The sequence below is a fragment of the Sporothrix brasiliensis genome, assembly GCF_000820605.1.
Source record: "Sporothrix brasiliensis 5110 chromosome Unknown Cont22, whole genome shotgun sequence".
In the NCBI taxonomy this organism is placed as follows: Eukaryota; Fungi; Ascomycota; class Sordariomycetes; order Ophiostomatales; family Ophiostomataceae; genus Sporothrix; species Sporothrix brasiliensis.
Window position 1 is genome coordinate 871,026 of NW_024467141.1, and position 23,812 is coordinate 894,837.

General features: G+C 57.1%; 7 protein-coding genes across 7 annotated transcripts; 3 read left to right on the plus strand and 4 right to left on the minus strand.

Annotated features, from left to right (window-relative positions):
• Nucleotides 1-2,585: 2,585 nt before the first annotated feature.
• Nucleotides 2,586-4,413, plus strand: SPBR_08313 (glucose-6-phosphate isomerase; the record flags this gene model as incomplete). Its single annotated transcript, XM_040766551.1, has 3 exons — nucleotides 2,586-3,109; nucleotides 3,177-3,710; nucleotides 3,783-4,413. 3 exons carry the CDS (start codon nucleotides 2,586-2,588, stop codon nucleotides 4,411-4,413), a joined length of 1,689 nt encoding a protein of 562 aa, XP_040614527.1.
• Nucleotides 4,414-5,068: 655 nt separating this feature from the next.
• SPBR_08444 (uncharacterized protein) lies at nucleotides 5,069-6,481 on the minus strand (the record flags this gene model as incomplete). Its single annotated transcript, XM_040766682.1, has 1 exon — nucleotides 5,069-6,481. The coding sequence occupies one exon, from the start codon at nucleotides 6,479-6,481 to the stop codon at nucleotides 5,069-5,071; it is 1,413 nt and encodes a 470-aa protein (XP_040614528.1).
• Nucleotides 6,482-9,757: 3,276 nt separating this feature from the next.
• On the minus strand, nucleotides 9,758-12,073 carry SPBR_08203 (uncharacterized protein; the record flags this gene model as incomplete). Its single annotated transcript, XM_040766441.1, has 1 exon — nucleotides 9,758-12,073. The coding sequence occupies one exon, from the start codon at nucleotides 12,071-12,073 to the stop codon at nucleotides 9,758-9,760; it is 2,316 nt and encodes a 771-aa protein (XP_040614529.1).
• A 551-nt stretch (nucleotides 12,074-12,624) lies between these two features.
• Nucleotides 12,625-14,343, minus strand: SPBR_08344 (uncharacterized protein; the record flags this gene model as incomplete). Its single annotated transcript, XM_040766582.1, has 1 exon — nucleotides 12,625-14,343. The coding sequence occupies one exon, from the start codon at nucleotides 14,341-14,343 to the stop codon at nucleotides 12,625-12,627; it is 1,719 nt and encodes a 572-aa protein (XP_040614530.1).
• Nucleotides 14,344-15,348: 1,005 nt separating this feature from the next.
• Nucleotides 15,349-17,013, plus strand: SPBR_08365 (uncharacterized protein; the record flags this gene model as incomplete). Its single annotated transcript, XM_040766603.1, has 2 exons — nucleotides 15,349-15,670; nucleotides 15,755-17,013. 2 exons carry the CDS (start codon nucleotides 15,349-15,351, stop codon nucleotides 17,011-17,013), a joined length of 1,581 nt encoding a protein of 526 aa, XP_040614531.1.
• A 724-nt stretch (nucleotides 17,014-17,737) lies between these two features.
• SPBR_08895 (uncharacterized protein) lies at nucleotides 17,738-18,820 on the plus strand (the record flags this gene model as incomplete). Its single annotated transcript, XM_040767021.1, has 1 exon — nucleotides 17,738-18,820. The coding sequence occupies one exon, from the start codon at nucleotides 17,738-17,740 to the stop codon at nucleotides 18,818-18,820; it is 1,083 nt and encodes a 360-aa protein (XP_040614532.1).
• A 429-nt stretch (nucleotides 18,821-19,249) lies between these two features.
• Nucleotides 19,250-21,911, minus strand: SPBR_08151 (uncharacterized protein; the record flags this gene model as incomplete). The annotated part of the gene is made up of 2 exons (XM_040766389.1): nucleotides 19,250-21,061; nucleotides 21,123-21,911. 2 exons carry the CDS (start codon nucleotides 21,909-21,911, stop codon nucleotides 19,250-19,252), a joined length of 2,601 nt encoding a protein of 866 aa, XP_040614533.1.
• Nucleotides 21,912-23,812: the final 1,901 nt, after the last annotated feature.

The window sequence follows — 23,812 nt, forward strand, 5'->3', positions numbered from 1 at the left end:
TTCAATTAAAATAAATAAATAAATAAAATACAGGAACCATTGACGAACTCCTATTTTCATGGTTTTAAACAACTGGGCATTCAAAATGTCTCCTTACTCGTCACAAGCTCTGGATTATGTCGTACTTTGCCAACAATTATTTAATCATCTATGCCTAGGTGCTTTGTCTTGCTTAGGCAACGGCTGTCTGCTTTCCAATTACACACCATTTTATGCAAGATCCGTATCCGAGCAAGATGTAAGCCGTTTTGTCATTGTTGTTGCTGCGCTTGGACGTGTTTGGTCAGCTTTCGCCCAGAACGCGACATTTCGTTACTCAGCTTCACAACTCGCTGTTCTCATCCCGTGCACGGTTCCTTTACTGCTTTCTTCGCCTTCCATTCCGAACCTCCTCACAGCAGTCTCTCAAACCTGAACAGCTTGGCAGGACTGGGAACGTCGGTCGGTATCGGCAATCTGACGCCCTCGGGTTTGCGGGAAAATGGAATGCTATTCATTGACCAGAAAAATATGGAGAGCGAGGCTTGGAGGGAAGAAGGGGCCGATTGGCTGGGCCAGGTAGCGCTGGCGAAAGAACGCAGGTCCTTTGGTGTTAAGATTACTTACCCCTCCTTAGTTCAGCTTCAGCAATAGCCGGCGAGCTTCTGGCTTTCAGGGTGGGGCGCTGTGTGCTGTCAGTGCGCTGTGTGCTGCCAGCGTTCTGTAGAGTGAAAGGCGTTCTGCAAACGGTGCAGCGATAACGTCACTGCAAAAACATACCCCTCAATTTACACCATCTACTGTCGCGGGGCTACTGGTGTTCTTTCTTCCAGGTTCAGACTGACTTGAGCTGGGTTGCTCCTGCCGCCTTCTCGCGAGCGTTCCTGCCTGTACCTTACACTTGTTAAACAGCTCCTTAAGATAAGATCAAAGAGCGACATGTCTCTGGCGGACAAAGACGGACCTTCATAGCTCCTTCCTGCCATTCGCCCCAGCCGCTGCCCAACGGTTTCTTCATATTTCAAAAAGAAGGCGATACCGGTGAGGACCTTCCCCCCCAAAGCGACTGCCAAGCATCGTCAATTCCCGCTCACTAAGAGCCCCAGAATTTTGGAGCCGTAAGGAAATACGGAAAACATGGGCGCGCACGGAGAAACTCTCGCCTCGTGTCTGTGTTTCCCCGATCCAGCCTCCGTTTCGTGGTCGTTGGTCGATTCTCATCCCACGCCCGCCCCCCTGCTGGTTCTGGCCTCGTCGGAAAAGCGATGCGCAGTAAAAAGTAAAAAGCTCTTAGAAGTAGTGTTCGTCGTAGCTATGAGGCGTTCGAAGAAAGAGGAAAGAACGACTGGCCCCCCGATACCCGATTAAACATAAACTCTTTCCAGCTAATTTTGTTCTCACGAACTGTTTCTTTCCCAAGCTCTTGTCCTCCTTCTCTCTCCGAAAAGCCTCACTTTTTCATCCAGTTTGTTTCGTCGGATAAAACCAGCTGTCTCCAACCCCACCACAACCGCGACCTACTGCAATGTAAGTGCTTTTGTTTGTTTGTCCTATCAGGTCCCACTCTCAGTCTACCTTTACGAACTGTGCATGTTCGTGGTTTGAAGCTTGAGAACAGGCGAGGCAGAAGGGCAAAAGAATACGACCGAGAGCGAGAGGAGAATGATACACGAGTTCCTGCAAGAGATGCGCAGTCCATCCGCCGAATTGGTTTGCTCGTCCAAAGTTCCCCACGTCTCGCCAATGGATGCGGTCATAGCTGGCCCAGGCATGGTTGGCGGCGGTGGTGCTGGTGCTGTTCGCCCTATGAAATAAGCACTGCCCTGGCCGCGGCCATTGCTTGTTGTCAAACAGTGCTTTGCTAATAAGTGGTGGGCGGCTCCAACACCGATACAGGCTTCGGATCTCTCGCTCTCGCTGTTTCTTGTTCTTCTGTGTCACTTTCGTTCTTTCTAACTTCAACCATCAACTTACTTGCATTCACCATCCAGCCAATTCTCCCACAAAACTAAAAGCAGCTGCTCTAGTACTTTCCCCTGCTCGACGTCACGAAACCTGAGCGTTGATCCCCGCTTTCGACCGTCTCCAAACTCTCGAGGTACGTGGGACTGTCGTCCGCTGAAACAAGCTGCGGAGCTGTTTCGCCATGCTCTTTGCTTCCGTGCTTGTTCTTTTACTTTGCTCTGCTTAGTTTAGTGCTCCCTTGCGTTTCTTTTTATTTAGCCCTGGTATGGTGTCTGGTCGTCGAGCGTGTGCTTGTCGCAGATGCATCTAGGCTCTGTTTCCACATGCTGTTTTGTCTTCATGCCGGTAGCAAGAGGCAGATAGAGGGTGGAGAAAGAGTTTGCTGGCAGCATCATGGGACGCAAGCTGCGACTGCCAGGAGCACACAAGCTCCATGGCGGACGCATTGGACCGCGGGATGCGGGGAAAATAGTCCATGGTTACAAGAGGGCTGGCTTTTGCAGATTTGCGCTTTCTTTTTGGTCTCTGGCATGCTTTTCTTCACCAATTGCTAACATCAGTATTTTTAACCTCTGGTAGTGAACTACTCACTTTCCACCACTTCTTCCCAACCACGACCATAGACCCCTCCCACATTCACAATGCCGCAGGCCAGTTCTTTGCCCGCCTGGGCCGAGCTCCAGAAGCACCGCAACACCGTTGGCGAGTCCTTTGTGCTCAAGGACGCCTTCGCCAAAGACCCCAAGCGCTTCGACAAGTTCACCCGTGTCTTCAAGCTGCCCGCCGACATTGCCAGCGACGGTACCGAGACCGACATCCTCTTCGACTTCAGCAAGAACTTTCTGACCGAGGAGACTCTGGCTCTGCTGCTGAAGCTGGCCAGCGAGGCCAAGGTCGAGGAAAAGCGCGAGAGAATGTTCAAGGGCGAGAAGATCAACTTCACCGAGGACCGCGCCGTCTACCACACCGCTCTGCGCAACGTCGGACCTGAGCCCTGGACCATGACCGTTGATGGTGTTGATGTCGTCAAGACCCCTGGCGGTGTCAACGACGTGCTGAAGCACATGCAGGAGTTCAGCGAGGAGGTCCGCAGTGGCGCTTGGAAGGGTTTCACCGGCAAGAAGCTGACCAACATTGTCAACGTCGGTATTGGCGGTTCAGATCTGTACGTTTTCTATCCTTGCCGCTTACTGAGATGTGAAGAGTGAGTTCTGACTTCTGACAACGTATAGTGGCCCCGTCATGGTCACCGAGGCCCTGAAGCACTACGGCGCTGCTGACACGACCTTGCACTTCGTCTCCAACATTGACGGCACCCACATGGCTGAGGCCCTCGCCGCGTCCGACCCCGAAACCACCCTGTTCCTGATCGCCTCCAAGACCTTCACGACCGCCGAGACCACCACCAACGCAAACACGGCCAAGACCTGGTTCCTTGAGAAGACTGGTGGCAAGGGTGATATTGCCAAGCACTTTGTGGCTCTGTCCACCAACGAGGCTGAGGTCACCAAGTTCGGCATTGACAAGAAGAACATGTTTGGCTTCGAGTCGTGGGTTGGCGGTCGGTACTCCGTCTGGAGTGCCATTGGCCTGTCGGTCGCCCTCTACGTTGGCTACGACAACTTTTACAAATTCCTGGCTGGCGCCCACGAGCTGGACAAGCACTTCCGCGAGACCCCTCTGGAGCAGAACATCCCTTTGCTGGCCGGTGTCCTGAGCGTCTGGTACTCGGACTTCTACAACGCCCAGACCCACCTGGTTGCTCCGTACGTGCTCTCCCTCCAGTCACAAATAAATAACACCTGCGATGTATGTTCGTGATTGCTGACACTTCCTAGCTTCGACCAATACCTTCACCGCTTCCCTGCCTACCTCCAGCAGCTGTCCATGGAGTCCAACGGCAAAACTGTCACCTCGGACGGCTCGTCGGCCAAGTACACCACCGGCTCCATCCTCTTTGGAGAGCCCTGCACCAACGCCCAGCACTCCTTCTTCCAGCTTGTCCACCAAGGCACCAAGCTGATCCCTACGGACTTCATCCTGGCCGCCCAGTCGCACAACCCGCTGTCCGACAACGTGCACCAGAAGATGCTGGCCTCCAACTACCTGGCCCAGGCTGAGGCTCTTATGGTCGGCAAGACGGCCGACGAGGTCCGTGCCGAGGGCGGCGTCTCCGACGAGCTTGTGCCCCACAAGGTCTTCCTCGGCAACCGCCCAACCACCAGCATCCTCGTCGGCGGCCACATTGGCCCCGCCGAGCTGGGTGCGCTGATTGCCTACTACGAGCACGTCACCTTCACCGAGGGTGCCATCTGGGACATCAACTCGTTCGACCAGTGGGGTGTCGAGCTGGGCAAGGTCCTGGCCAAGAAGATCCTCAAGGAAATTGACGAGGAGGGCAACGGCACGGGCCACGACTCCTCGACCGGCGGTCTGCTGGCTGCTTTCAAGAAGTACTCCAAGGTCTAAATGCAGATTGGAAATGACGACGTGGGTGCGGAGAAGGCTGGTTTGACGGGACGCAATCAAGACTGCTCCGTAAAGAAGCAAAACGACAATGGGGTGGCCATGTTGTAGCACATTGCGCAATATCGTTCCAATTTATACCTGATTGTCGATGACCTGTTGTCAGATTCTACTCGTAGAGATCAAAGTGTGCATTTTGTGACAGTATGCGGTACGGATTGTCAAATGATTTGCTATTCACAATAATGAAATTTTAGTGATTTTATTAAGCACTTTTGGGAGAAAAAAATAAATATATTCAGTTTGCCGCTCAATGCAAAACTGAAATAGAACATCTAAAGCCGTCATAAATATGGCGGGTAGAAGTAGGGACAGTATTGAAAATAAAGTAATCGCGCCAGTAAAGTCAGAAGGCCTCCGTTCCCGTCCGTGCAGTTGACATGTATGTCGTCAATCTTGCGTTTGTAGATCGATCCAGAGAGTATGGTGATACGTCTCTCCCAAAGCGCCGAAAAGAAAGTACTTAGTATTGGGGGTATGATATCGTGAGAACGCAGTTCAGAACACGCGCCGGAGAGAAAACAGTAGAAAATGGAGTGAGAATAAGAGAGAAAGGCCCAGAAAACGGGAGAACGGATTATTTTGTTGCGTCGTCGCGTTAGGACGTAGCGGCCGGCGTGTCGCCGCCACCACCGCCGTCGTTTTCATTTTTGAGTTGCGCCATGCGGTCCCTGTGCAGTAGGGCTCGTTTCCGATTCCGCAGGTCAAAGTCGAGGACGTGGCCGTACCCTCGTCGCTGCAGCTCTGCCTGGATCTTGGCAATGGTCCAGCCAGGGCTGCTGCTGCCGTTGCCGCCAGCAGTGTTGTTTGTGTCACCGCCGCCCTTGCTGTTGCCACCCGTCCCCACAGTCGACGCATCCCGCAACCATTGGTCCACCTCGGCCTTGAGCGCCCGCGGGAGCTTGCGCGCTCGCGGGTCCAGCATCAGGTCTGCCGCCGCATGGTTGTGCTGCATGTGGTCGTCGTTGGTGTAGTGCACGGCATAGCGGTCGGCACCAGGGCGCACTTCTACCAGTTCGAAGCGGAAGGGACATTCGCACTTTTTCGAGATGCGGTCCGTTGTAGGCTTGCGACGGCGCGGCGGCAGGTCGGGGAACAGTTGCAGCCGTTCCTTCTCTCGCTCGCGCTTGGCCTCTTCTTCTTTGGGCCGCAAGCGTGAGCGACCGCCGCGAAAGCAGACCATGCGGATCTTTTGGCGGCGACCGTGGGAGCGCGTGCCATTGATGCGCATACTGTAGCCGCGCGGGATCGTCCAGCCGTCGAGCTCTTCTTGCAAGGTGGCACGCCCGGACACAACAAAGCCCTCGGGCAGGGCCTCGAGGCGGCTCTCGCCGACGCCAGTTGGCTGTAGCTCCTTGGGTAGCGTGCCGCTGGTGCTCCCACCCTCACCGGATCCGCCTGCTTCGTCTATTCGGCCTTGTTGCTCATCGTCGTCGTCATTATCGTCATCGTCGTCATCGTCGTCGTCGTCTTTGTCAGCCGGCCGGCTGTTGCTGGCCTCGAGATCTCCGTCGCTATTGTCGTCTTCAAACTTTACCCTTGACTTTGTCGCGTGCGACGGTTGCGAGGATCGTTTGGAGGAGGATATCGAGGTAGGAGATGGCTTCGAGGGGTCAATGTCGTATGGGGAATATGGTATCGGTGTTCCTGTCGGTGGTATGCTGAAGGACGTTGGAGACGGTACGGAGGACGACGGTGTTGTGGCTGCAGCGAATTGTGTAGCGCCTGGTAATGGTTGGTGGAGTGGTGGTAGTGGTGGCGCTGTGGATGGTAGTGGCTGTCGGCTAATGCCGGTGTTGGCTTGACTGTCACGATGCTGCGTAGGCACTTGTGCATGCGTTTTGCGGACGGTTTGAGGTGTTGCCGACAGCTGTTTGGGGTCTGGAACGGCCAAGACGTTCTCGATGACGTTGAGGCGCTCGTTCAAGGCGTTCAGCGAGTCCAGAAGACTGTGCAGGATGGGGTGTTCGTCGTCCCTAGCAGACGGCGGCTGGTCATGTTCAGGTGGCATTGTGGACGGCTTCTTGGTGGCAGTGTTTGGTGTTGGAAAACATCTGCTATCTCCAATTCGATTGCAGTGCACGCGGCGCGGGCCCGGTTGGGAAAAAAAAGGTATGCAAATGTCAGGAGCGTGTTTCGGACATGGGGCGGGGAGATTGACCGGTCGATGCGCTGTGATGCGTTGCGGTGATCTGGGGGATCGTGCAAGCGATCCTGCGATGTCAATATTTCTAGACGTGGGAAGTTGTGGCAGCCAACATTTGCCGACGAAGTGTGTTAAATTCGTCAACTGTCACTATGTGTTGCTCGTCGTCTCGTTTCTCCGTTCTTCTATTTCTCGGAAAATCCTCTTTTGGGTCGCCGAAAAAGGTATTCCCTCCGAAGTTAATCCATTCGTGGGGACCTGTGTACTTGAGAGTACGGAGTATGCCGTGGATGGGAGTGTGAGATGAGACACAAACGAGCGAGTGATCGAGCCAGACAATGGCAGGAAGGTAATTGAAACAGTGTGCGTGAGGCTGAAGTTGAGACGTCTAGGCAGATTTCACATGGTGAAAAAGAAATAAGAGAAGGTTTGGGAGAGAACGATTCAGAACAAATTGAGACAGAAAATGGAAATGATTCACGGGCAAAGCGAAGGAAGGAGTAGGGCAGAAGTAAGCAGGCAGCCTTGCTACGTATCGAATTGCGACTTATGGAAAGTGCCAACGAGTCAAGGGAAAGTCGGTTACAAAGACAGAGCAGGAAGCAGCGATGCAGATTTACAGGAGCTATTGCGCTTTGCGCTTGCATGTCCGCCTTCTCGTGTTGCTGCACAAACGATTTCAAGCACACTTTTGGAAGTGACTCGATCGGAATGACCAAAGCCGCGGAAGACTGGAAAGCGCCGGAGGCAGGCGCGGGCAGGCTTCTGCGGATGGAGGTGGTAGAACGGTGGTTTGTCAGGTTGGCTCTTTCCAAAAAAACTTTTAGGTTCCGTCCGAGGTTCTGGTGATGTCGATGGGGAAGGAGCTGGGGAGGAGGGGGACTAAGCGGGGACTGAGCACTAATTAGTCTTCGTGGCTTCTTTCTTTTTTTGGGGGGGTGGAGCAGCAGGAACGGAGGAAAAATAAAGGGGAATGGGTGTGCTAAGGAAGGCAGAGCGAAGACGGCGCAATGAAGTGTGAAGCAAGAGCAACCGGCGTCCTGTGGTGTGGACAAGACCAGGGGCAATTGGAGGCGATTCATTATGTCGGAGAGGGTGCCCGGCGGCATTGGTTTGGATGTTGGTGGTAGACGCACGTGACTCTGTTCGACGGGTGGGGCGGCGTTGTTGACATATAAGGAGGTCGTGCCTTCCCTCTTTCGCAAATCGACGGCCATCGCTCTTTCCTTCTTTTTCAAACTTTGTGCCTGCGCACAGCACGTGAGTGCTCCAATTTGAAAAGGAGGGGTCGACCTTACCTTTATATATGGCTGCAGCCAGCTATTCTTCCGATAGAAGAGCTTGGTGTAGTGGTAAGAGCTCAGATGGTTCTTTCCTCGAGTGTCACCTAGGAAAGCATGTTGCTGACCTCCGCACCCCAGAGTACCCGCAAGGGTGCGCTTGATGGTGTGCGGCGCGAAGCATCCTCTGCCTGTACAGTTTCGCTGAGGTCAAAGGATCCTCTCTGAGAAACCTGCCGCGACAACCAGGAAGATCTGGATCGATAACCAATGATACCAGACCGCTAGGGGTGGACTGCGTACGGATCTTGGGGTTCACCTGTCGTGAAGGATCTAGCTCTTCCCGTGGGTCTGATCAACTCATTTTTTTGTGAAAATTTCTAATAATTTTTTTTGTGCAGTTCAGCGTCGCGATGCATCTACGAGTGTAGAATGGGCAGTTGGTACCTGCTTTTGCTCGAATGAACGAGAGGTAGGAACGATTCGACGATACCGTGATGTGAAGATGAGCGGACGGAAGGTGCGATGCAACGAAAGATGTATACTTTGTCTCTTTTTATCTTTATGGTAATGGCAGCTGCGGGCGTCATAAGGCATGGAAAAGGTAGTCCTAAAGCTCAGCTATCCGGGACAACCGTCGAAAAAAAGTTTGGACGGCGTGGGCATTTTGCGCAGCCAATTGCATCCAGATCTTGTGTATATCACAACAAATTTTGGAGGCAAATGCGGAAAAAGGCGAAAGGGCCAAAAATGAGGGATGGGTTGCTCTTGCCTGGGTTCGAACGGGTGTACGGGCGTGCCTTCCTTGCGGTGGCTTGCGGTGGTCGCTCCTTCCCTAAACGCGTCTCATTGATGTGCCGCTACTGCCAGTTGAGTTGCGAGTGCAATGGCGCTGTGCTTGGTCTTTGGTGAACAAGGGGGAAGCAAAAATGGTGAAAGGCCGCAGCATTCAATCCTTTGAGATGTCATTTCGACGGTGCAGTGAATGCTGTCATAGAACCCGATATATGCGATGCGCCGTCGTCACTCAAATACAGCCATCATCCATGTTTAGCCACGGCCATCCACAGCCGCTCTCCACAGCAAGCAGGCCCAAGGGTATCCATCTGGGGGCGGTAGGTTTCGATCAGCTTTGACGATCCTCCATCGGTAAATAGCTTGTCAAGGTTGCCTCGACTCCGGACGAAGCACATACTGCTGCTGTTTCGAACCAGTTTGGACGGAGAAACCAGCCATTGGAAGAGGCATGGACGTGTTCACATCGTGATCGTTGCGAAAGAGAAGAGGATGGCATAAACGCCAAATCGAAGACTCAACGAAAGTCAATGGGAAGACATGGGACATGAAAGGCAAGCACTGGTACTGGCAGTTGTGCAGACCAGGAGTCTTCCACCGACGCTCTCTGCTGACTGGAAATCAGTGAATGTCTGGGGTCGCCAACAATCGGGTCACCAACTGACATGATGCACAAACTCGCCCTCGAATTTGCCGCCTGACAGGCTGGCGGTGCGGTCACGGCCAATCTCGCTAAGATGTACGAGGACATGTACGGCGTTGGCGCCTCGGAGCTTTCAGCGTGCTGTGTAGATGAGTGCGTAAGCTGTCGGAGACGCAGCGGCGGTACGCACTCGACCTCCGTAACAATCGACACCATGTCGGGCAACGAACCGATGCTGTTTCGTTGCGGACTCCGGTGGGCCTACGAAGGAAGCACTCCTGGGGACAATATGCTTTTAATTGGGCTTGGGTTTGATGTTAGAAAGTATGCGATTCTCTTTTGGACCGCTCATTTGGTTGCCTAAGCGTTTGTTTCACGCCTCTTTGAATTTATTTTGCTAGCTGTCTTTTCAATTCTCGGCGTTCACTGGACCGTTATCTGTTTCGTCTCATACTGCAGGTCATTGAGGACCTCGCCTTGCATAATGCCCATCACATAGCTGTCGCCCAACAGCTTGAAGCGCGTCTCGCCCGCCTTCCAATTCGAGTCCCTGGCCGTCTCGTCGCCGGACGGCTCCGGCTGATCGACCTTTCGCATGACAAACGGCGCCTCGGCACCGATGACTACAACAACCGAGTCGCCTTCTCTGGTGCCCGCAGACACTTGGCACAGGCGCCCAGACGTTGTGCGCGCCAGCATACGCATGGTCGACATGCCCACCATGGACGTCTCGATCATGGCGCTGTACTTGGACATCATTTCGTCAATTTTGGCGGCCGCCGCAGCCTTCGCAGCGCCATCACTGTCTCCGTCACCATCGCCCTGGGCGCTGGCGCCCGTGTCGGTGGGTGTCGGTGTCTCAAACATGCCCAGTGCGTGCTCGACATACTCGTCAAACGCGTCGTACACGGCCGGCGGCAGCGGGTCCCTCCGGTTGTTCATCTCGCTGGTCATGACGCGTGCAAACGCCGACCACTGTTCAGGCGTCATGGGCAGCGTCGCCGGGCTGTTTTCGAGGTCGTCAACGCCGAGGACAAAGTTCTTGCTGACGAGCAGCAAGTTGCGTCGCCACAGCTGCGTGGCGGCGAGCTCCTTGTGATTGTCGAAGCGGGCCAAGAAGGGCGCAATGTCGGCCTCTGAGGGTACGCAGCGGCCGATGACGGCGCTGGGGAGGATGGTAGCGATGGTGTCGACGACGCGGGCCTGGAGGTACAGCAGGGTGTGGTCGTCGGACACGGAGATTGGCGGCGTCGTGGGCCCGCCAGCATGGAACAGCTGGGGCAAGACGGAGTAGCAAGTGAAGGGGTTGATAATGCCCATGCCGGTGAGGTTGGGCACCCACGAGGGCAGGTCGAGGGGTTCAGACCGGGTGAAAATGCTGTCGGATGTTGTCGCGGTCGTGTTGACAAGGCTGCCGGCGGCCTGGGCAACATTTCGGCCCCGTTTGTCGACGGGTAGATCCGGTAGAAGGCGTACTGTTGGTGGCGGCGGCAGTTCGCTCTCGGCAACAGCGACGGTACGAGGCGGGCGCGACAGCTGCGGACACAAGCCGAGCAGCTTTAGATTCTGGTCGCCGACAAGGGTGGCCACGGCAAAGGCCGTAAAGACCTGTTCGGTGGTCAAGGTGTAGTCGGGCCGCAGCTGGTAGTGGGACGTTGGGTTCTGGGGCACGCTGAGGACGGCATAGATGTGGTCGCGCGGGTCGGAGCACTCAAAGAGCGGCGTGGCCATGATGCAGTCCAGCAGCTGGCCGACGTGGCGGAACGTGCGGATCATGCGCATGATCTGGATGTTTTGGAGGACGAGTCCGGCCAGGTTCATGTCGTCAAAGATGTCGCCCTTGTCATTGTCATTGTCTGTGGCCTGGTCCTGCTCGGAGACCAGCCCGGGCCCGCGGAACACCGAGGCGTGCTGAGTCAGGCTGGTGCTGCCCAGAATCTGCAGCAGGATGCCCCCGGCCGCAGTGTTGTAGGCGACCTCGGCCAGATGTGCCCAGGGGAACGTGATGCGGCCGCACGCCACAAGGATGTCTTGGGCCAAGCAGACCTCCTGGACAACCCATTTGCGGCGGAACCAGGGCCGCGTGAGCAGCGCCACAAGGGGCGTCCAGTCGTGGTCCAGAAAGTTGGGCTTGCCTTGGCGCTGCATCTCCAGAGCGGTGCCATAGATGCGCTGCTGCGTCGCGTAGAGGGCCTCGCTGTCGAGCGGCATGTCGGGCAGGAACGCCATGGCTTGCCGCAGACATGCCGGGACGTCGGCCACGCGCGGATCGTCATTGTCCTCGCCGAGCCACACGAGCACACGATCGGCGCGCGAGTAGACGTGCGGCATATGCAAGACCTGGCTGGCCTTTTCGACAAGATTTGTCTGCTGGATGCAGATGGCGTCGGCCCAGAGGGTGCGCTTCGGCTGGCCGGCAGCGGGGCGAAAGCGGCGGAGGGCGCCGTACAGGCTGACGGTGATGTCGAGGGGCACGTCGTTGCAGTGGATGGAGCGCACGTCGCTGGGATCGCCCCAACAGTAGGAGATGGCCTCAAAGGGCGGGAGGCTCTCGAGCGAGGCGGAGTGCAGCTCGACACGGACAATGTCGTCATCGTGTGTGTCGGCGCTGGGATCGTCACCAGTGGCGGGCAACAGTTCGAGCAAGCGGATCTCGAAGTTGTTCGAAATGGGTACATAGACGCCGCTGGCTGAGGGAACGGCCTCTTCCGTGGCCTGAACAGGCGATGGTTCAGCCATGTGTATCTGGCGATGGTGCGTACGACGTCGGAAAGGAGGGTAAACATAGAATCAACTAACAGCCGAAAGATAGATGAAGGACGCCCAGAAATGGCAAAAGACAACAAACGACGCCAGGAAACGACGACAAGACACGACGATGTTTCAATGAATCAAGCCATACAGACACCTGCATGACACGATGAGGCTCATTCTCACTCTTCCCCCCCTGCAGACTACCTGACGTGTGGGGTCAGACGAACGGCTCGCGGAATTCTGCGCACCTGTGCAATCTGCGCACGGTAGAGATGACACCCCTGTCGTTCTGGCCTGGCAATCGAATCCCAGGAAAAGGCAAGTTTTCTTGAGCATGCAGGTCTCGAAGGACGTCGTCCATTGTACTTTTCTAAATGTTTTTGTATGTCTTTTTCTAACGTCTTTTATTACGGCCCACGCAGCAAGCATATCTGCCGACTTTCATGAGTGCCCCGTTTTGTTGATACCAGTTTTGCTTTTACGTTGCTACGCACGCACACTACCACCGCCTCCACCGCCGCCACCATACCTCCGCCCTATGCCGACTTCCAGGTCACATCGGTAATGGGCGCGGTCCACGAATCGCTCGTGTCGACGGCCACACAGGTCTGCAGGCCCTCTTTGTTGACGACGCCGTTGACGGTCGTGGGCCCGCAGTTGACCTTTTTCGAGACGACCGTGGTCGACCGCCCGGAAAAGGCGACGGGGTGCTGGCGGTCCAAGTCGCTGCAGTACCAGTCGGCGACGAGGGACAGCTGCTTCGTGGAGGGCACGTACTGGAAGCGGCAGTCGTGCGGCCACAGGGTCGGGCTGTCGTCGCCGCCGTTGCCAATGATGCAGTCGTACCAGGACTCGGTGGTTGTGGTCGTGGCGTTGCCAACGGGCAAGGGCAGCGTGGTGTTGCCGCTCCACTTGGGGCCCTGCGAAATGCTGATGGGGAACTGGAAGCCCGGGTTGGACGTCTGGAGGATGAGGTTAAAGCTGATGCCCGTGACACCCGCGGAGCCGTTCTTTTGGGAGTAGCCGAAGGCGCTGTAGATCCAGACGGGGTTCAGCAGCGAGGAGACCGTGCAGCCGTCCGGGACGGGCTGGGGCTCTTCGATGGAGTAGGCGGGCAGAGCGACGGTGCTGGTGACGTGGCCGGTCACGGTGATGCCGCTCGTGGTGCCGTTCCCCTTGCTGGCGGCGGGCACACACTGTTTGCTGGTCTGCACGGTGCCGTTGCCGCCGTCGGTGGAGCTGGAACCCGGCAGGGTCTTCGTCACGCACCTGAGAGACAACGTGGAACTCCCGACGGCCGTGATCTGCACTGGCCGCGCTGCATCGCCGTCGTCGCAGAACCACGTCTGGTTCACGGTAAACGTGGACGTCGCCGGGTCAAACGAGGCGTCCGTCTGCGGCCGGTACTGGCCGATGCCCGACGAACTGAACTCGACGCCCGTGCAACCGACGTGGAGGGCCGTGGGCGACGTGTTGTTTGGAAGCGTTCCCGGGGTCGGGGGGCCACCTCCCAGCCCCGGGGGACCACCTCCCACCCCATAATAGGCCGAGCACCCAGACTCGTAGCCCGTGGCCGCATTGACAAGCTGCGCAATAAAGTCCTTCCGTGCCATGGACGTGACGCCGTCGCCCGTCCGGTCGACATACGAAACATCGCTCAGCGTCCAGCGGGGTGTCTTGGAGTTCGCCGCACAGCCCGGTTTGGCGTGGCCCGGAGGGCCCTTGGAGTAGGCCGGCGTCACCTCGACGGGCTTGTGCAGCGAGCCGCGGACCAACACGGCATCGTCGACGGCCGTGCAGCCAGTCGCGTTCTTGCCGCCGCAGCTGAGCTTGGCCGAGGCCGTGCCCTCCGCGCTAAAGGTCAGCGGCTGCGACGCGTTGCGGTCGCTGCACGTCCACGTCTCGTTGAGGCCGACGCGGACGGTGGTGCTGTTGGCGCTGGCCTGGACCACCGAGCCGAGGTCGAGAAACAGGGGCGACAGGGACGCGACCCTGCACGGCGTCCATCCGTCGGGATGCGCTGCGCCGCCTGCTGGACAGGTGACAGCGGCCGTGCGGTTGGTGGCGCGGTTGACGACGTGGAAAGCGGTGCCCGCTGTCTGCGAGACGGTCAAGTTCTGGACGTACCAGCTGGGAATGGAAAACGAGCTGGTCGTGCAGCCGGGGATGATGGGCGACTGTGGCGGGCTGACCTGTGCCGAGACGAGCAGCACGGCAGTCGGCGATGCCAGCAGCAGCACCGAGAGGGAGAGCATTCTGGACGTGTGGGCGTGGAAGTGCAGTCGGCAGTCTATTCTGTTGCTCTTGCTCTTGTCACGTCACGGAGTTGCTGCCCAAGTGATGAAGCATCGCGACACATTGCAGTCGTTTTGCGTTATATACGGCTCATTGGCGTTATCTTTTTTTCTCTATCCCTTTTCTTTTATGGAAACTCCTCCTCTCGTTTATGAAATCCAATTTGGGTCTGAATAGCCTGATTCAGGGACGCGATGGCAAAGATGCACGGAACTGGCTGGCATTCAAGTAAGACACAAAAAAACATACATCGAACTGCAACACGCACTTATTGTTCCGATCCAATTCAGGGCGCGGAATAATAACGACGAAGACAAGACGAACAAATAATCTATTGGCGGAGACATTGATTCAACAGCCGCAGACACGGCTCGGGAAATTGAAGAATACATGGGACGAAGACGACGACGAAAATATCACAATTAACGACAATTAGCGACGATTCTCCCTAAATTCCGGCTTTCTGGGCCACAGCCGTCGGCCAGGCTGCATTGCACTTATCCAGGAACCGAATAATGAACGACAAGGCAGCGATGCAAATCACATGGGGTCTTTTTGATTATTCGACTCTCATTCTCAATGGCCATGGCCATGAAGCAACTGAATAGACGTCACGACGTCTTCTAACAAGCCAAGTTCATACCAATTGCGACGGCCAACTTATGTCGATTCGTTTTCAAATCATTTCCCTTTTTCATATTGTTTTCTCAGCTAAGTCAATTCACCAAGCCACACAGCTGTTCCTCTGCCTGTTCTTTGTCCTAGATCGACATGCGGTTTACGAGGCTGCCACTAAGAAAGATGCCACTGCTTTGCAGCTGCCACAGCGCCTCTCGGAGATAATCGCAAGTCCGGCGGTGGCTTACTCCCGTATTCGCGGCGATGTTAAAACGTCAAACATCAGTCAACGACGTCTACCGGTGTTTCCCACTACAAACACCAATTGACACAACCACACACCCGCCATGGCCGGCTTCATGTTCGTCAATGGTCGGCAAAACGACCGGTCGACACAGCGGAGGATGCGGCAACACGTTATGCAGGGAAAAAACGCGGGCAAGACCCTGCATCGACCATCGCGCCAGCTGAAGGCTGTACGGAGGGGAGACACGGCCAAACAAGGGGCGACTGCTACGTCGACGTCGTCGTCATGCTCCAGCTCTTCGCTCTTTAGCCTTACAGAACCACTGGACATCTTGAAACGGCTGCCGCCGGTCACGGCATTCTATGCGGCGATCGACAGCCCGGTGGCCATGACGTCGTTTGCCTTGCAAGTGATTGATGCTTGTGAGTTGTGCTGTCCTTTCTTTCTTTTGTCTAGTACCCGCTATGGTGGTGTTTGGCTGCTTCGCAACCCATCGTTTCTTTGAGCATCGCTAACGCGCTGCTCGGGCGATGCTCGGGCGCTGCGCTTAGACTTCAACGGCACCGTCGAACGCGTCTACGCACACAGCTTCGGCGTCACCTCCGCCTCGGCCAAGCCGCTCTGGTTCCAGTTCATCTTTGCCGACGAGGCCGCCTACCACTGCACGCTGGCGCTCATGCAGGCCAGCAACGAGGTGGTCTTGGGATCGGCGACGGGCTGTGTGGTGGCCAGCAGCAGCGGCGCCAGCGGCGACAGCGCCGCCAGCGGCGACAGAAGCGTCGCCACGTATGGGCACTACGTGGCCGAATCGCTGAGACAACTCAAGACGAGACTGGACGGCCCAGATGCCCTGGCCAACTCGACCATTCAGCTCGTGCTCATGTTCATCTCGCAAGAGCAGATGCGGCACGCGTCACGGAACGCGCGCGTCCACTTGGCCGGTCTCGCGCAAATGGTGGCCCTGCGCGGCGGCCTGGCGGCATTTGAGACGCGGCCCGCGGACCGGCCGCTGCTGCTCAAAATCTGCAAGATTGATATTGTGTACGCCCTGCAGTTTGGCGCGCCGCCGCTCTTTTACCGAGACGTTCTGGCGAGCGTGGTGGACCAGCTGGACATTGGGGGCCGGTGCGTGCGGGCCGCCAGAGACACGGCTGTCACGCACCACGCCGGTCTGGCCCTCCAGCAGCCCGGCCTCTACGCCCTGCTGTGCGACGTCTTGGCCGTGTCCCTCTTGTTTGAAAAGGAGCTGCCGCGGCGGCCCATTGACGTCTTTACCTTTGGCGACATCTTTTCGTCGCTGTGCTACCGGCTGCTGCGGATGGGACGCGAGACGTTTCGAGCAGATTCGACAGGCGACCTCTACCACCTGGGCATGACCATGTTTGCCATGGCCCTGTTTCTCCGGTTTGACCAGCGACGGCTGCTGGGCTACCAGCTGATTGGGAAGAGGTTTCGAGCGGTTGTGGAGGACGACCCAGGCGAGAGCAGGAGAAGCGAGCGCAGCGAGGACCCTGACGACATAAGAAACGACGAAATTTGCTTCTGGGTCGTAATGATGGGCGGAATGTGGACACAAGGAAATTGGTCCAAGGAAGACTGCCCTGGGCGGACACAAAAGGCACGCAAGGTACGAAAGTTGGCCGACCGGCTGGGAATCGCAACCTGGGAGAATGCACGGACTGTCCTGGATAAGTATCCGTGCTTGACAGTGCTTCACAGCCAACCAGGGCTGGAGTTGTGGGAGGCGTCGAGGGAGGCAGTGTAATGCATGCACAGTTCGGTACAGCTTGAGATCTACCCAGGATTTTTGTCAGGCTGACTTGTCTTTGACCCCTTCCCCCCACACCGCTGACCTCGTCTGGTCATGCCCGCCAAAATATCTGATTCTGATGTCATCTGGTGCTGACCCGGTTCAGCCATCTTTCGTTCAGATCCCGTCCGTCGGCCTTGCGCTTATCTCCGGACACAGCTTTGGAGATCTCCTGACGACGGAATTGAGCCTCCGATCTCCGGTGTGTCAAATATTACGCCAGAAAACGAAAAGAACGACAATTCTTACATCGACCGCTCTTGATGCCAGTTGGTGCATCGTCCCAAATAGGAAGTCGATCTCGTATTGGCCAGTTCAGGGTCTGGCTAGTCCCGAACGGGTATCAAGTCTCTTATTGGCCGGTTTTACAGTATAAGAGGGTCCTATTCTCTGGCTCTAGTCCCAAAATGGCAATAAGTCTCTTATTTCCGACGACAGCATCAACGCATCGACGACAACCGAACAGACACGATGCTAACGAACATGGCCGCGAGAGACGTATATAAGAAGGGGAAACGGACGATTTACGAGATTCTGTTTCTCTTCTGTCTTTATTCACAACTCTTCTAGTCTTCCCTCTACTCGTCTTCAACTCACTCAGTTGTCTCTTCTCTTCGTCAACATCTAAACCACCACCATATCCACCACATAAACTCCTACCACACCCCCTACCACCAACATGCCTACCACATACGCCGAGTTCGGTCCCAACACCGAGGCCACAGAGGTCGCCCAGGCCTTCCAGGACCGCGTCCGCGGCAAGACCGTCCTCGTCACGGGCGGCAGCATCAAGGGCATTGGCTACGCCACGGCCTACGCCATGGCGTCCCAGGCACCTGCTCACCTGATTCTGGCCGGCCGCACGCCCGCAAAGCTCACCGAGTGCATAGACGCACTCAAGGCCGCCTTCCCGGCCGTCGATGTCCGCCCCTTGCCGATCGACCTGTCGAGCCAGGCGTCCGTGCGCAAGGCGGCGGCCGCCGTGCTGGGGTGGGCCGACGTCCCCACCATCGACTACGTCTTCAACACCGCCGGCGTCATGGGCCTGCCGCAGCGCACGCTGTCCGTCGACGGCATCGAGATGCAGATGGCCACCAACCACATGGGCCACTGGCTGCTGTCGTGCCTGCTGATGCCGAAGCTGATTGCGGCGGCCCGCGGCCAGCCCAAGGGCAGCGTCCGCATTGTCAACGTGTCGGCGGGCTCGGCCTTTATCGGTGCCATGCGCTGGAGCGACATGAACTTTGACGTCGTCAACAAGCACCTGCCGGCCGCCGAGCAGCCCAACTACGCGTTCATGACGCGCTGGGGCTACACGGGGCTCGAGGACGTCGCGTACGCCGGCATCGACGGCTACAACCGCAGCAAGGTCGCCAACGTCCTGGCCGCCGTCGGGACGACGCACGCGCTCTACGCGTCCCACGGCATCCTGAGCGTCGCCGTCCACCCGGGCGTCATCCCGACCGAGCTCGGCCGCGACTTTGAGCCGCTCGTGCTGGACAGCGTCCAGGCCATGGTGGCCGACGGCACCATCTCGTACAAAACCCTGGGCGCCGGCGCGTCCACGTCGCTCGTGGCGGCCCTCGACAGCAAAGTGACAGTCGAGGCGCGCGGCGGGCCCCGGAACCGCGAAAACTACGGCGTCTTCATGGTCGACTGCCAGGTCAGCGACGGGGCCACCGACCTGGCCACGTCGAGCGCGGAGGCGGCGCGGCTGTGGGCCCTCTCGGAGGATCTGGTCAAGGAGAAGTTTTCCTGGTAGGCTGAGACAGACAGAAGAGATGATTTGTGGACAAGTCGAAGCTCGCTCTTCGCGGCAGCAGCCAGGAGATAGGCATCACATTGAACCATTAAAGTACGCCCCATGACTGTGCTTTAAGCAAGATGTCTCTGAATTTCAGTCGGGTTTGAAGATCAGTTGTGGAAGAATTACAGTCCTGCTGGCGCAGCCGAACAAACTACAGCCAGCTCGTGGAGCCGTGCGCGGCACAGACCATCCGTCAGAGTGTCCGTCGTGCACGTTGACATTGGTGTAGAAACAACAAAGTGTATGTTGAATTTTGAATATTGTACTTGAATACTGTATTCATCCGTCGTACTACCAGGGTATCTCGCACGTAAACAATGAAATACACAAAAACAAAGTACCACGCTCCGTAAATGCACTCTTTGCCTCTTTGGCCCTTCGTATTTACTGCACAGCCGGCGACATCACCAAAATTACCCACGCCACCGTCCCGTCGACGTCCTTGAGCGGCGTCCAGTGGCTCATCAGTCGCTGCAACCGGGGAGGCGCAGCAACACCACCACTACGACGCTCGCCCGACCCGGTCCCGGGCCGCTCGTACGTGCCACTCCGCTTGCGCCGGCTCGACGGCGGCCACCGCCCCTCGGACACGCGGCTGCCGTCCCACGACGACATGCCCTCGTCATCCATGGAGTCCCGCTTGGACCGACCTCCGCTCAGCAGCAGACTGGACCGCCGCGACGCCGTGCTCGCGCCGGACTCGTCGCCGCCGCCGCCGCCGCTCGCATTCGCCGGCGACGCGAGACCCGCGCCCAGCCCCGCCGACACAGCACCCGGCGCCATCACGCCACTGGCGGGGATGCTCAACTCCAGGCTGGCCGACTCAGAGGTCACCACCCGCTGGCGCACGTTCGCGCGGAACACGGGTGTGATCGACGGCGAGCCGGCCAGTTCGGAGAGCACAGCAAACACGTCGTGGTACATGACGGCTTCCTGTGCCGCCGGGCCCAGACCCAACAGGTCCAGCATGGGCAGCGACGAAAAGGCAACCTTGAGGCGGCTGACGGAGGAGAACGCGGAAGGGTGCGGGGCGGACGTGACGCCTGCACTGGAGCCGTAGCGGCTGTTGCGCCGAGACGATGATGACAGCGGTGGTGGCATGGGGTTGCTGTAGTCCGGACCGTGGCTGGAGCCGGGCACGAACTGCAGCACCATGAACCGTGCGTACATGGACGTCGTGTCGTCGAGAGAGGGTGTGGCGGGTGGCGAAAGGTTGATTTGCGGCGCTACTGCCGTCGTCATCGGCGGCTGAACCGGCGGCGTCGAACGAGAGACCACGTCACTACCAAGATTGAAACGGGCCGCCGACTCGCCTCGTGATGATGGAGCTGCCGACGTGTCGGTCCGCTTCTTGCGCGAGAAGGGGTTGAAGAACGACTTGGATGATGGCTTTTCCGTCTTGTCCTGCTTGGAAAGCTGCGGGCGACCGGACGCGACATGCGAGGCCGTAATCGTGCCCATTGGGCGGTTGACGTCGCGGTGGACCGGCATGGTCAGTTCGTGGCTGGGCGAAGGCTGGGCAGCAGCCGGCGCCGCAGCCGACAAGGCACTGACAATATCCCCTTGCGTCTTGACGGCGTCCGTCACATCCACCAGTCCAGAAAGCACAAACCGCACGCGACCACTGGCCGTCTTCAGGGGGCAACCCGACACCAAACTCCAGAACGGCCGGTTGTCGCGGTGATTGCGTGTGAGCACCAAATCCTCACAGAAGGCATCCTCGTTGCTCACTTCGGGCCCACGGAAAAAGCGGCCCGTTCGTGGGATGTCCTCCGACCGGTTGTATCCCAATACTTTGGCGAAGCTGTCGGATGCGTACACGACCGGGTTGTCCGGGCGGTACGGGTCCGTCAAACAAAACGCCTGGCCCAGACCCTCGAAGCGGAAGGGCGTACTGGCCGCACCCGCCGACGATGCGCCCAGCGAGTTCTTCATACGGAACATGAGCTGGCGCTTGACAAAGTCTGGGTAGATGTTACGCACAACGCGCTCCTGAATGTGTGCATTGACGTCGCCGAAGAGCATCTCAAGACCAGGCAGGATCGATTTGGACACGTGCTTGACGTCGGCGTTGAGCGATTTGGACAGCGGTTGCGGGAGGTTCAGGGGCTCGGTCGCCGTCATGCAAGTGTACGTGGTCGAGATGTTGGCCATCAGGGCCGTGACGCTATGCAGCGCCTTGTTGTATTGCTCGACCTATTCAGTTAGTAACGCACACACGTCTCCTCAGTTCTCGCGGCACCGTGTCTCTGCTCACCATCTCCAAAAAGTCGAGGTTCTCGGCGCCGCCAACAGAGCGCGTGTACTCCATAAGTCGCTGCCGCGCCACGGGGTCGTCGAGCACCACGCGGACCGTCTCCCACGAGAGAAGCTTCGGAGTCGTCGGTGTCCCTGCCACGGCGCCCGGAGCCCGATTGCCGCCATCCCCCGTCTCGTCTCCGAATCGTCCGTCCGAGTCGAAGCGCTCGTCTGTCGGTGGTAGCCGCGTTGACCCGTCTGCATTGTAGTCCGTGTACCGCCGCAGCGCAGCACTGTTGGTGTGCAGTGCCAGGCCCGAGTTGCTGCGCAGCCGGTGGATCGACAGCGTCTCCTCCGCGCTGCTGGAAATGCTGCGCGTCCGTGCCTGCTCACTGTCTCGGTCGCGCCCTCGGTCGCCGCGGCTGTTCCGCTCGTAGCCGCGCTCCGAGGCCGCACTCTGCACACTGCTCATCGACATGGTCGGCGACATGGGACCGCTCGACCGCCGCCGCTCGTACAATGTCCCACTGATGTCGAGATGCGCCAGCTCGTCTGGTTGTTTGGCCAAGGTGTAAGCATACGCATCAATGGGCGTCGACACGGCCGATCCTGACGAGGACGGTGCTTGGGCAGGTAGACTCCGGCGGCGCTCGCTCCGGTTGGACGCCGATTTGGTGCTCCGGGCACTGGGTGGCGGCGTGGGCAGAGCAACGGGCTGGCGCGCGTTTTGGTAATCAAGGCCCGAGGACGGCTTGGCCAGGGCCGACGCCGGGCGCTGAATCGACAATTTTCTTGGCGAAGACGACATTGTTGCTGCTCCGCAAAGATACGGGGATGATAAGGAGAGGCGATGTTTTCGGCCGAAGTTGCCTGCAGGTGGACATCTGGCGAAGTGAGCACTACAGCATGGCCGGTGGGAGTAGAAAGCGTCAGAAAACAAGTAGGGAAATCGGTAGGATGTTCTGGTTGCGTGCCATGCTGAGAAACGAGAGGAAACGACGCTGCAAGAATATTTAGTCACAAAGAAGAAAAGGATCAGGAGAGGATGCTTTGAGTAAAGTAGGCAACAAATGAGGTAAAATAACGGAGGAAGGAGAGGAGCGGGAAGGTGAGGAAGGCACGATCGATAAGATGAGTTTCTGAAATAGGAAAGAAAGGGGAAAGTCTGTTGGGTCCCGGGAGGCAAGTGCTCCGCTACGACATACGTCGTCGGCCTTTTTAGCGCCGTGGTCAGTCTTGGTGATCTGCCACAAACTGGGTGCTCGGTACAAATAAAGCACAGGCTAGACGATCGTTTTGCCAACCATACTGTGTACATTGTAATGTTTCTCAAGACGCAAGATTTGAGACGGATGGAGCGAGCATGTTTCTTCGAGGGCATCACATGCATGCAGGGACGTCGCTGCCATCAATGGGTAGGAACGCAAGACTCGAGGTCAAAAGCGGAAAGAACCATGTGTCCCCAATATTCTAGTAAGCATTTGGAATTGGAGGAAAGAACAGGGAGAGGAGCGGTAGAGTAGCAGCGAAAGAGGGAAAGAGGGAAAGAGGACGGATTGCGCCAGGACATCCATGTTAGTTTCTTGGAAGGCAGGAACTAGGGTGATTATTCGTGCTGTGGTGGTCGGGCCTTCCCACTATGTAATCCTCGTTGTATTTTCGGGAAAGGGCAACAGACAGCCGCGGGCCCGGGAGATGATAGTGAAGAGGCAAGAGCGAAGCGGCAAGGCAGACCAAGGCATGCGGGCGTAAAGGGAAGAGGTCAAGCCAAGTCAACGGGGAAACGAGGAACTCGACAGAATACCGATAACAACCTGCATCAGAGGGACACCGGCCTTGCAGATGCAGTGCATGGAACAATGCTCGAAGGACGGCAGAAGCCCGCCGACACATGGCAGCATGCAAACGCATAGAAACGAACCAGAGACATCCCTCGCGCAAAAGGCGCAGGATTCAATGCCCGGACAAGCCAATGCATGTGTCGACACTGTCATAACGATGACTCCCTTGCCCCGTATCATTTTCTCCTAGCAACTCAGGCCCCTTTTGACGCGCAGATGTAGTGCCGTTTCCCGTTCTGCAACACGGTGCTGTTCTTTCCTCTTTGGGAAACTGACAACTTGAAAACAGCCAACCAGACGGCACAGCGCATCGCTTGAAGAGGGCCATGACCTCTCCAGCACCCCCACTCGACCCGCACCGCTCCTTCCCGGATGGCACATCAAGCAAAAAGCGACAAAGAAATTCGACATTTGTCGACGATCAAAATTGGCCGAGAAAAAGCAAAATTAGTAAGAACGATCGGCCAAAAAACGCCCATAAATGAAAAAGGAAAGATGCCGGAGGAGGTCGACCAGCGACACAATGCAATACAGGGTACGATTTACATTCGTACAAAGCAAAGCAGGTCGCGATATGCCGAGCTGAACGCCTATTGTAACATGGAGCATCCGCTAGCATGGATGGATTCGAAAGTTAAATTAGGGGATGCCTAATCGCTGCTCGCCCCGGGCGCCGCCGAGTAAGGAAGAAGCCGGTCGTTGCTTCCATTTAGTGAAGCACGAACGCTTTCCGAATCGACCGAATTGAAGAAGGAGCGCTGTCACGGAAGGAAAGAGCGCATTTCACAATGTTCTAGGCACGTGCCGTTACCCCTTTTGTCGTACCATGGGAAAAGATCGGCCACATCGTCTACCGCGTCCTTTTGTC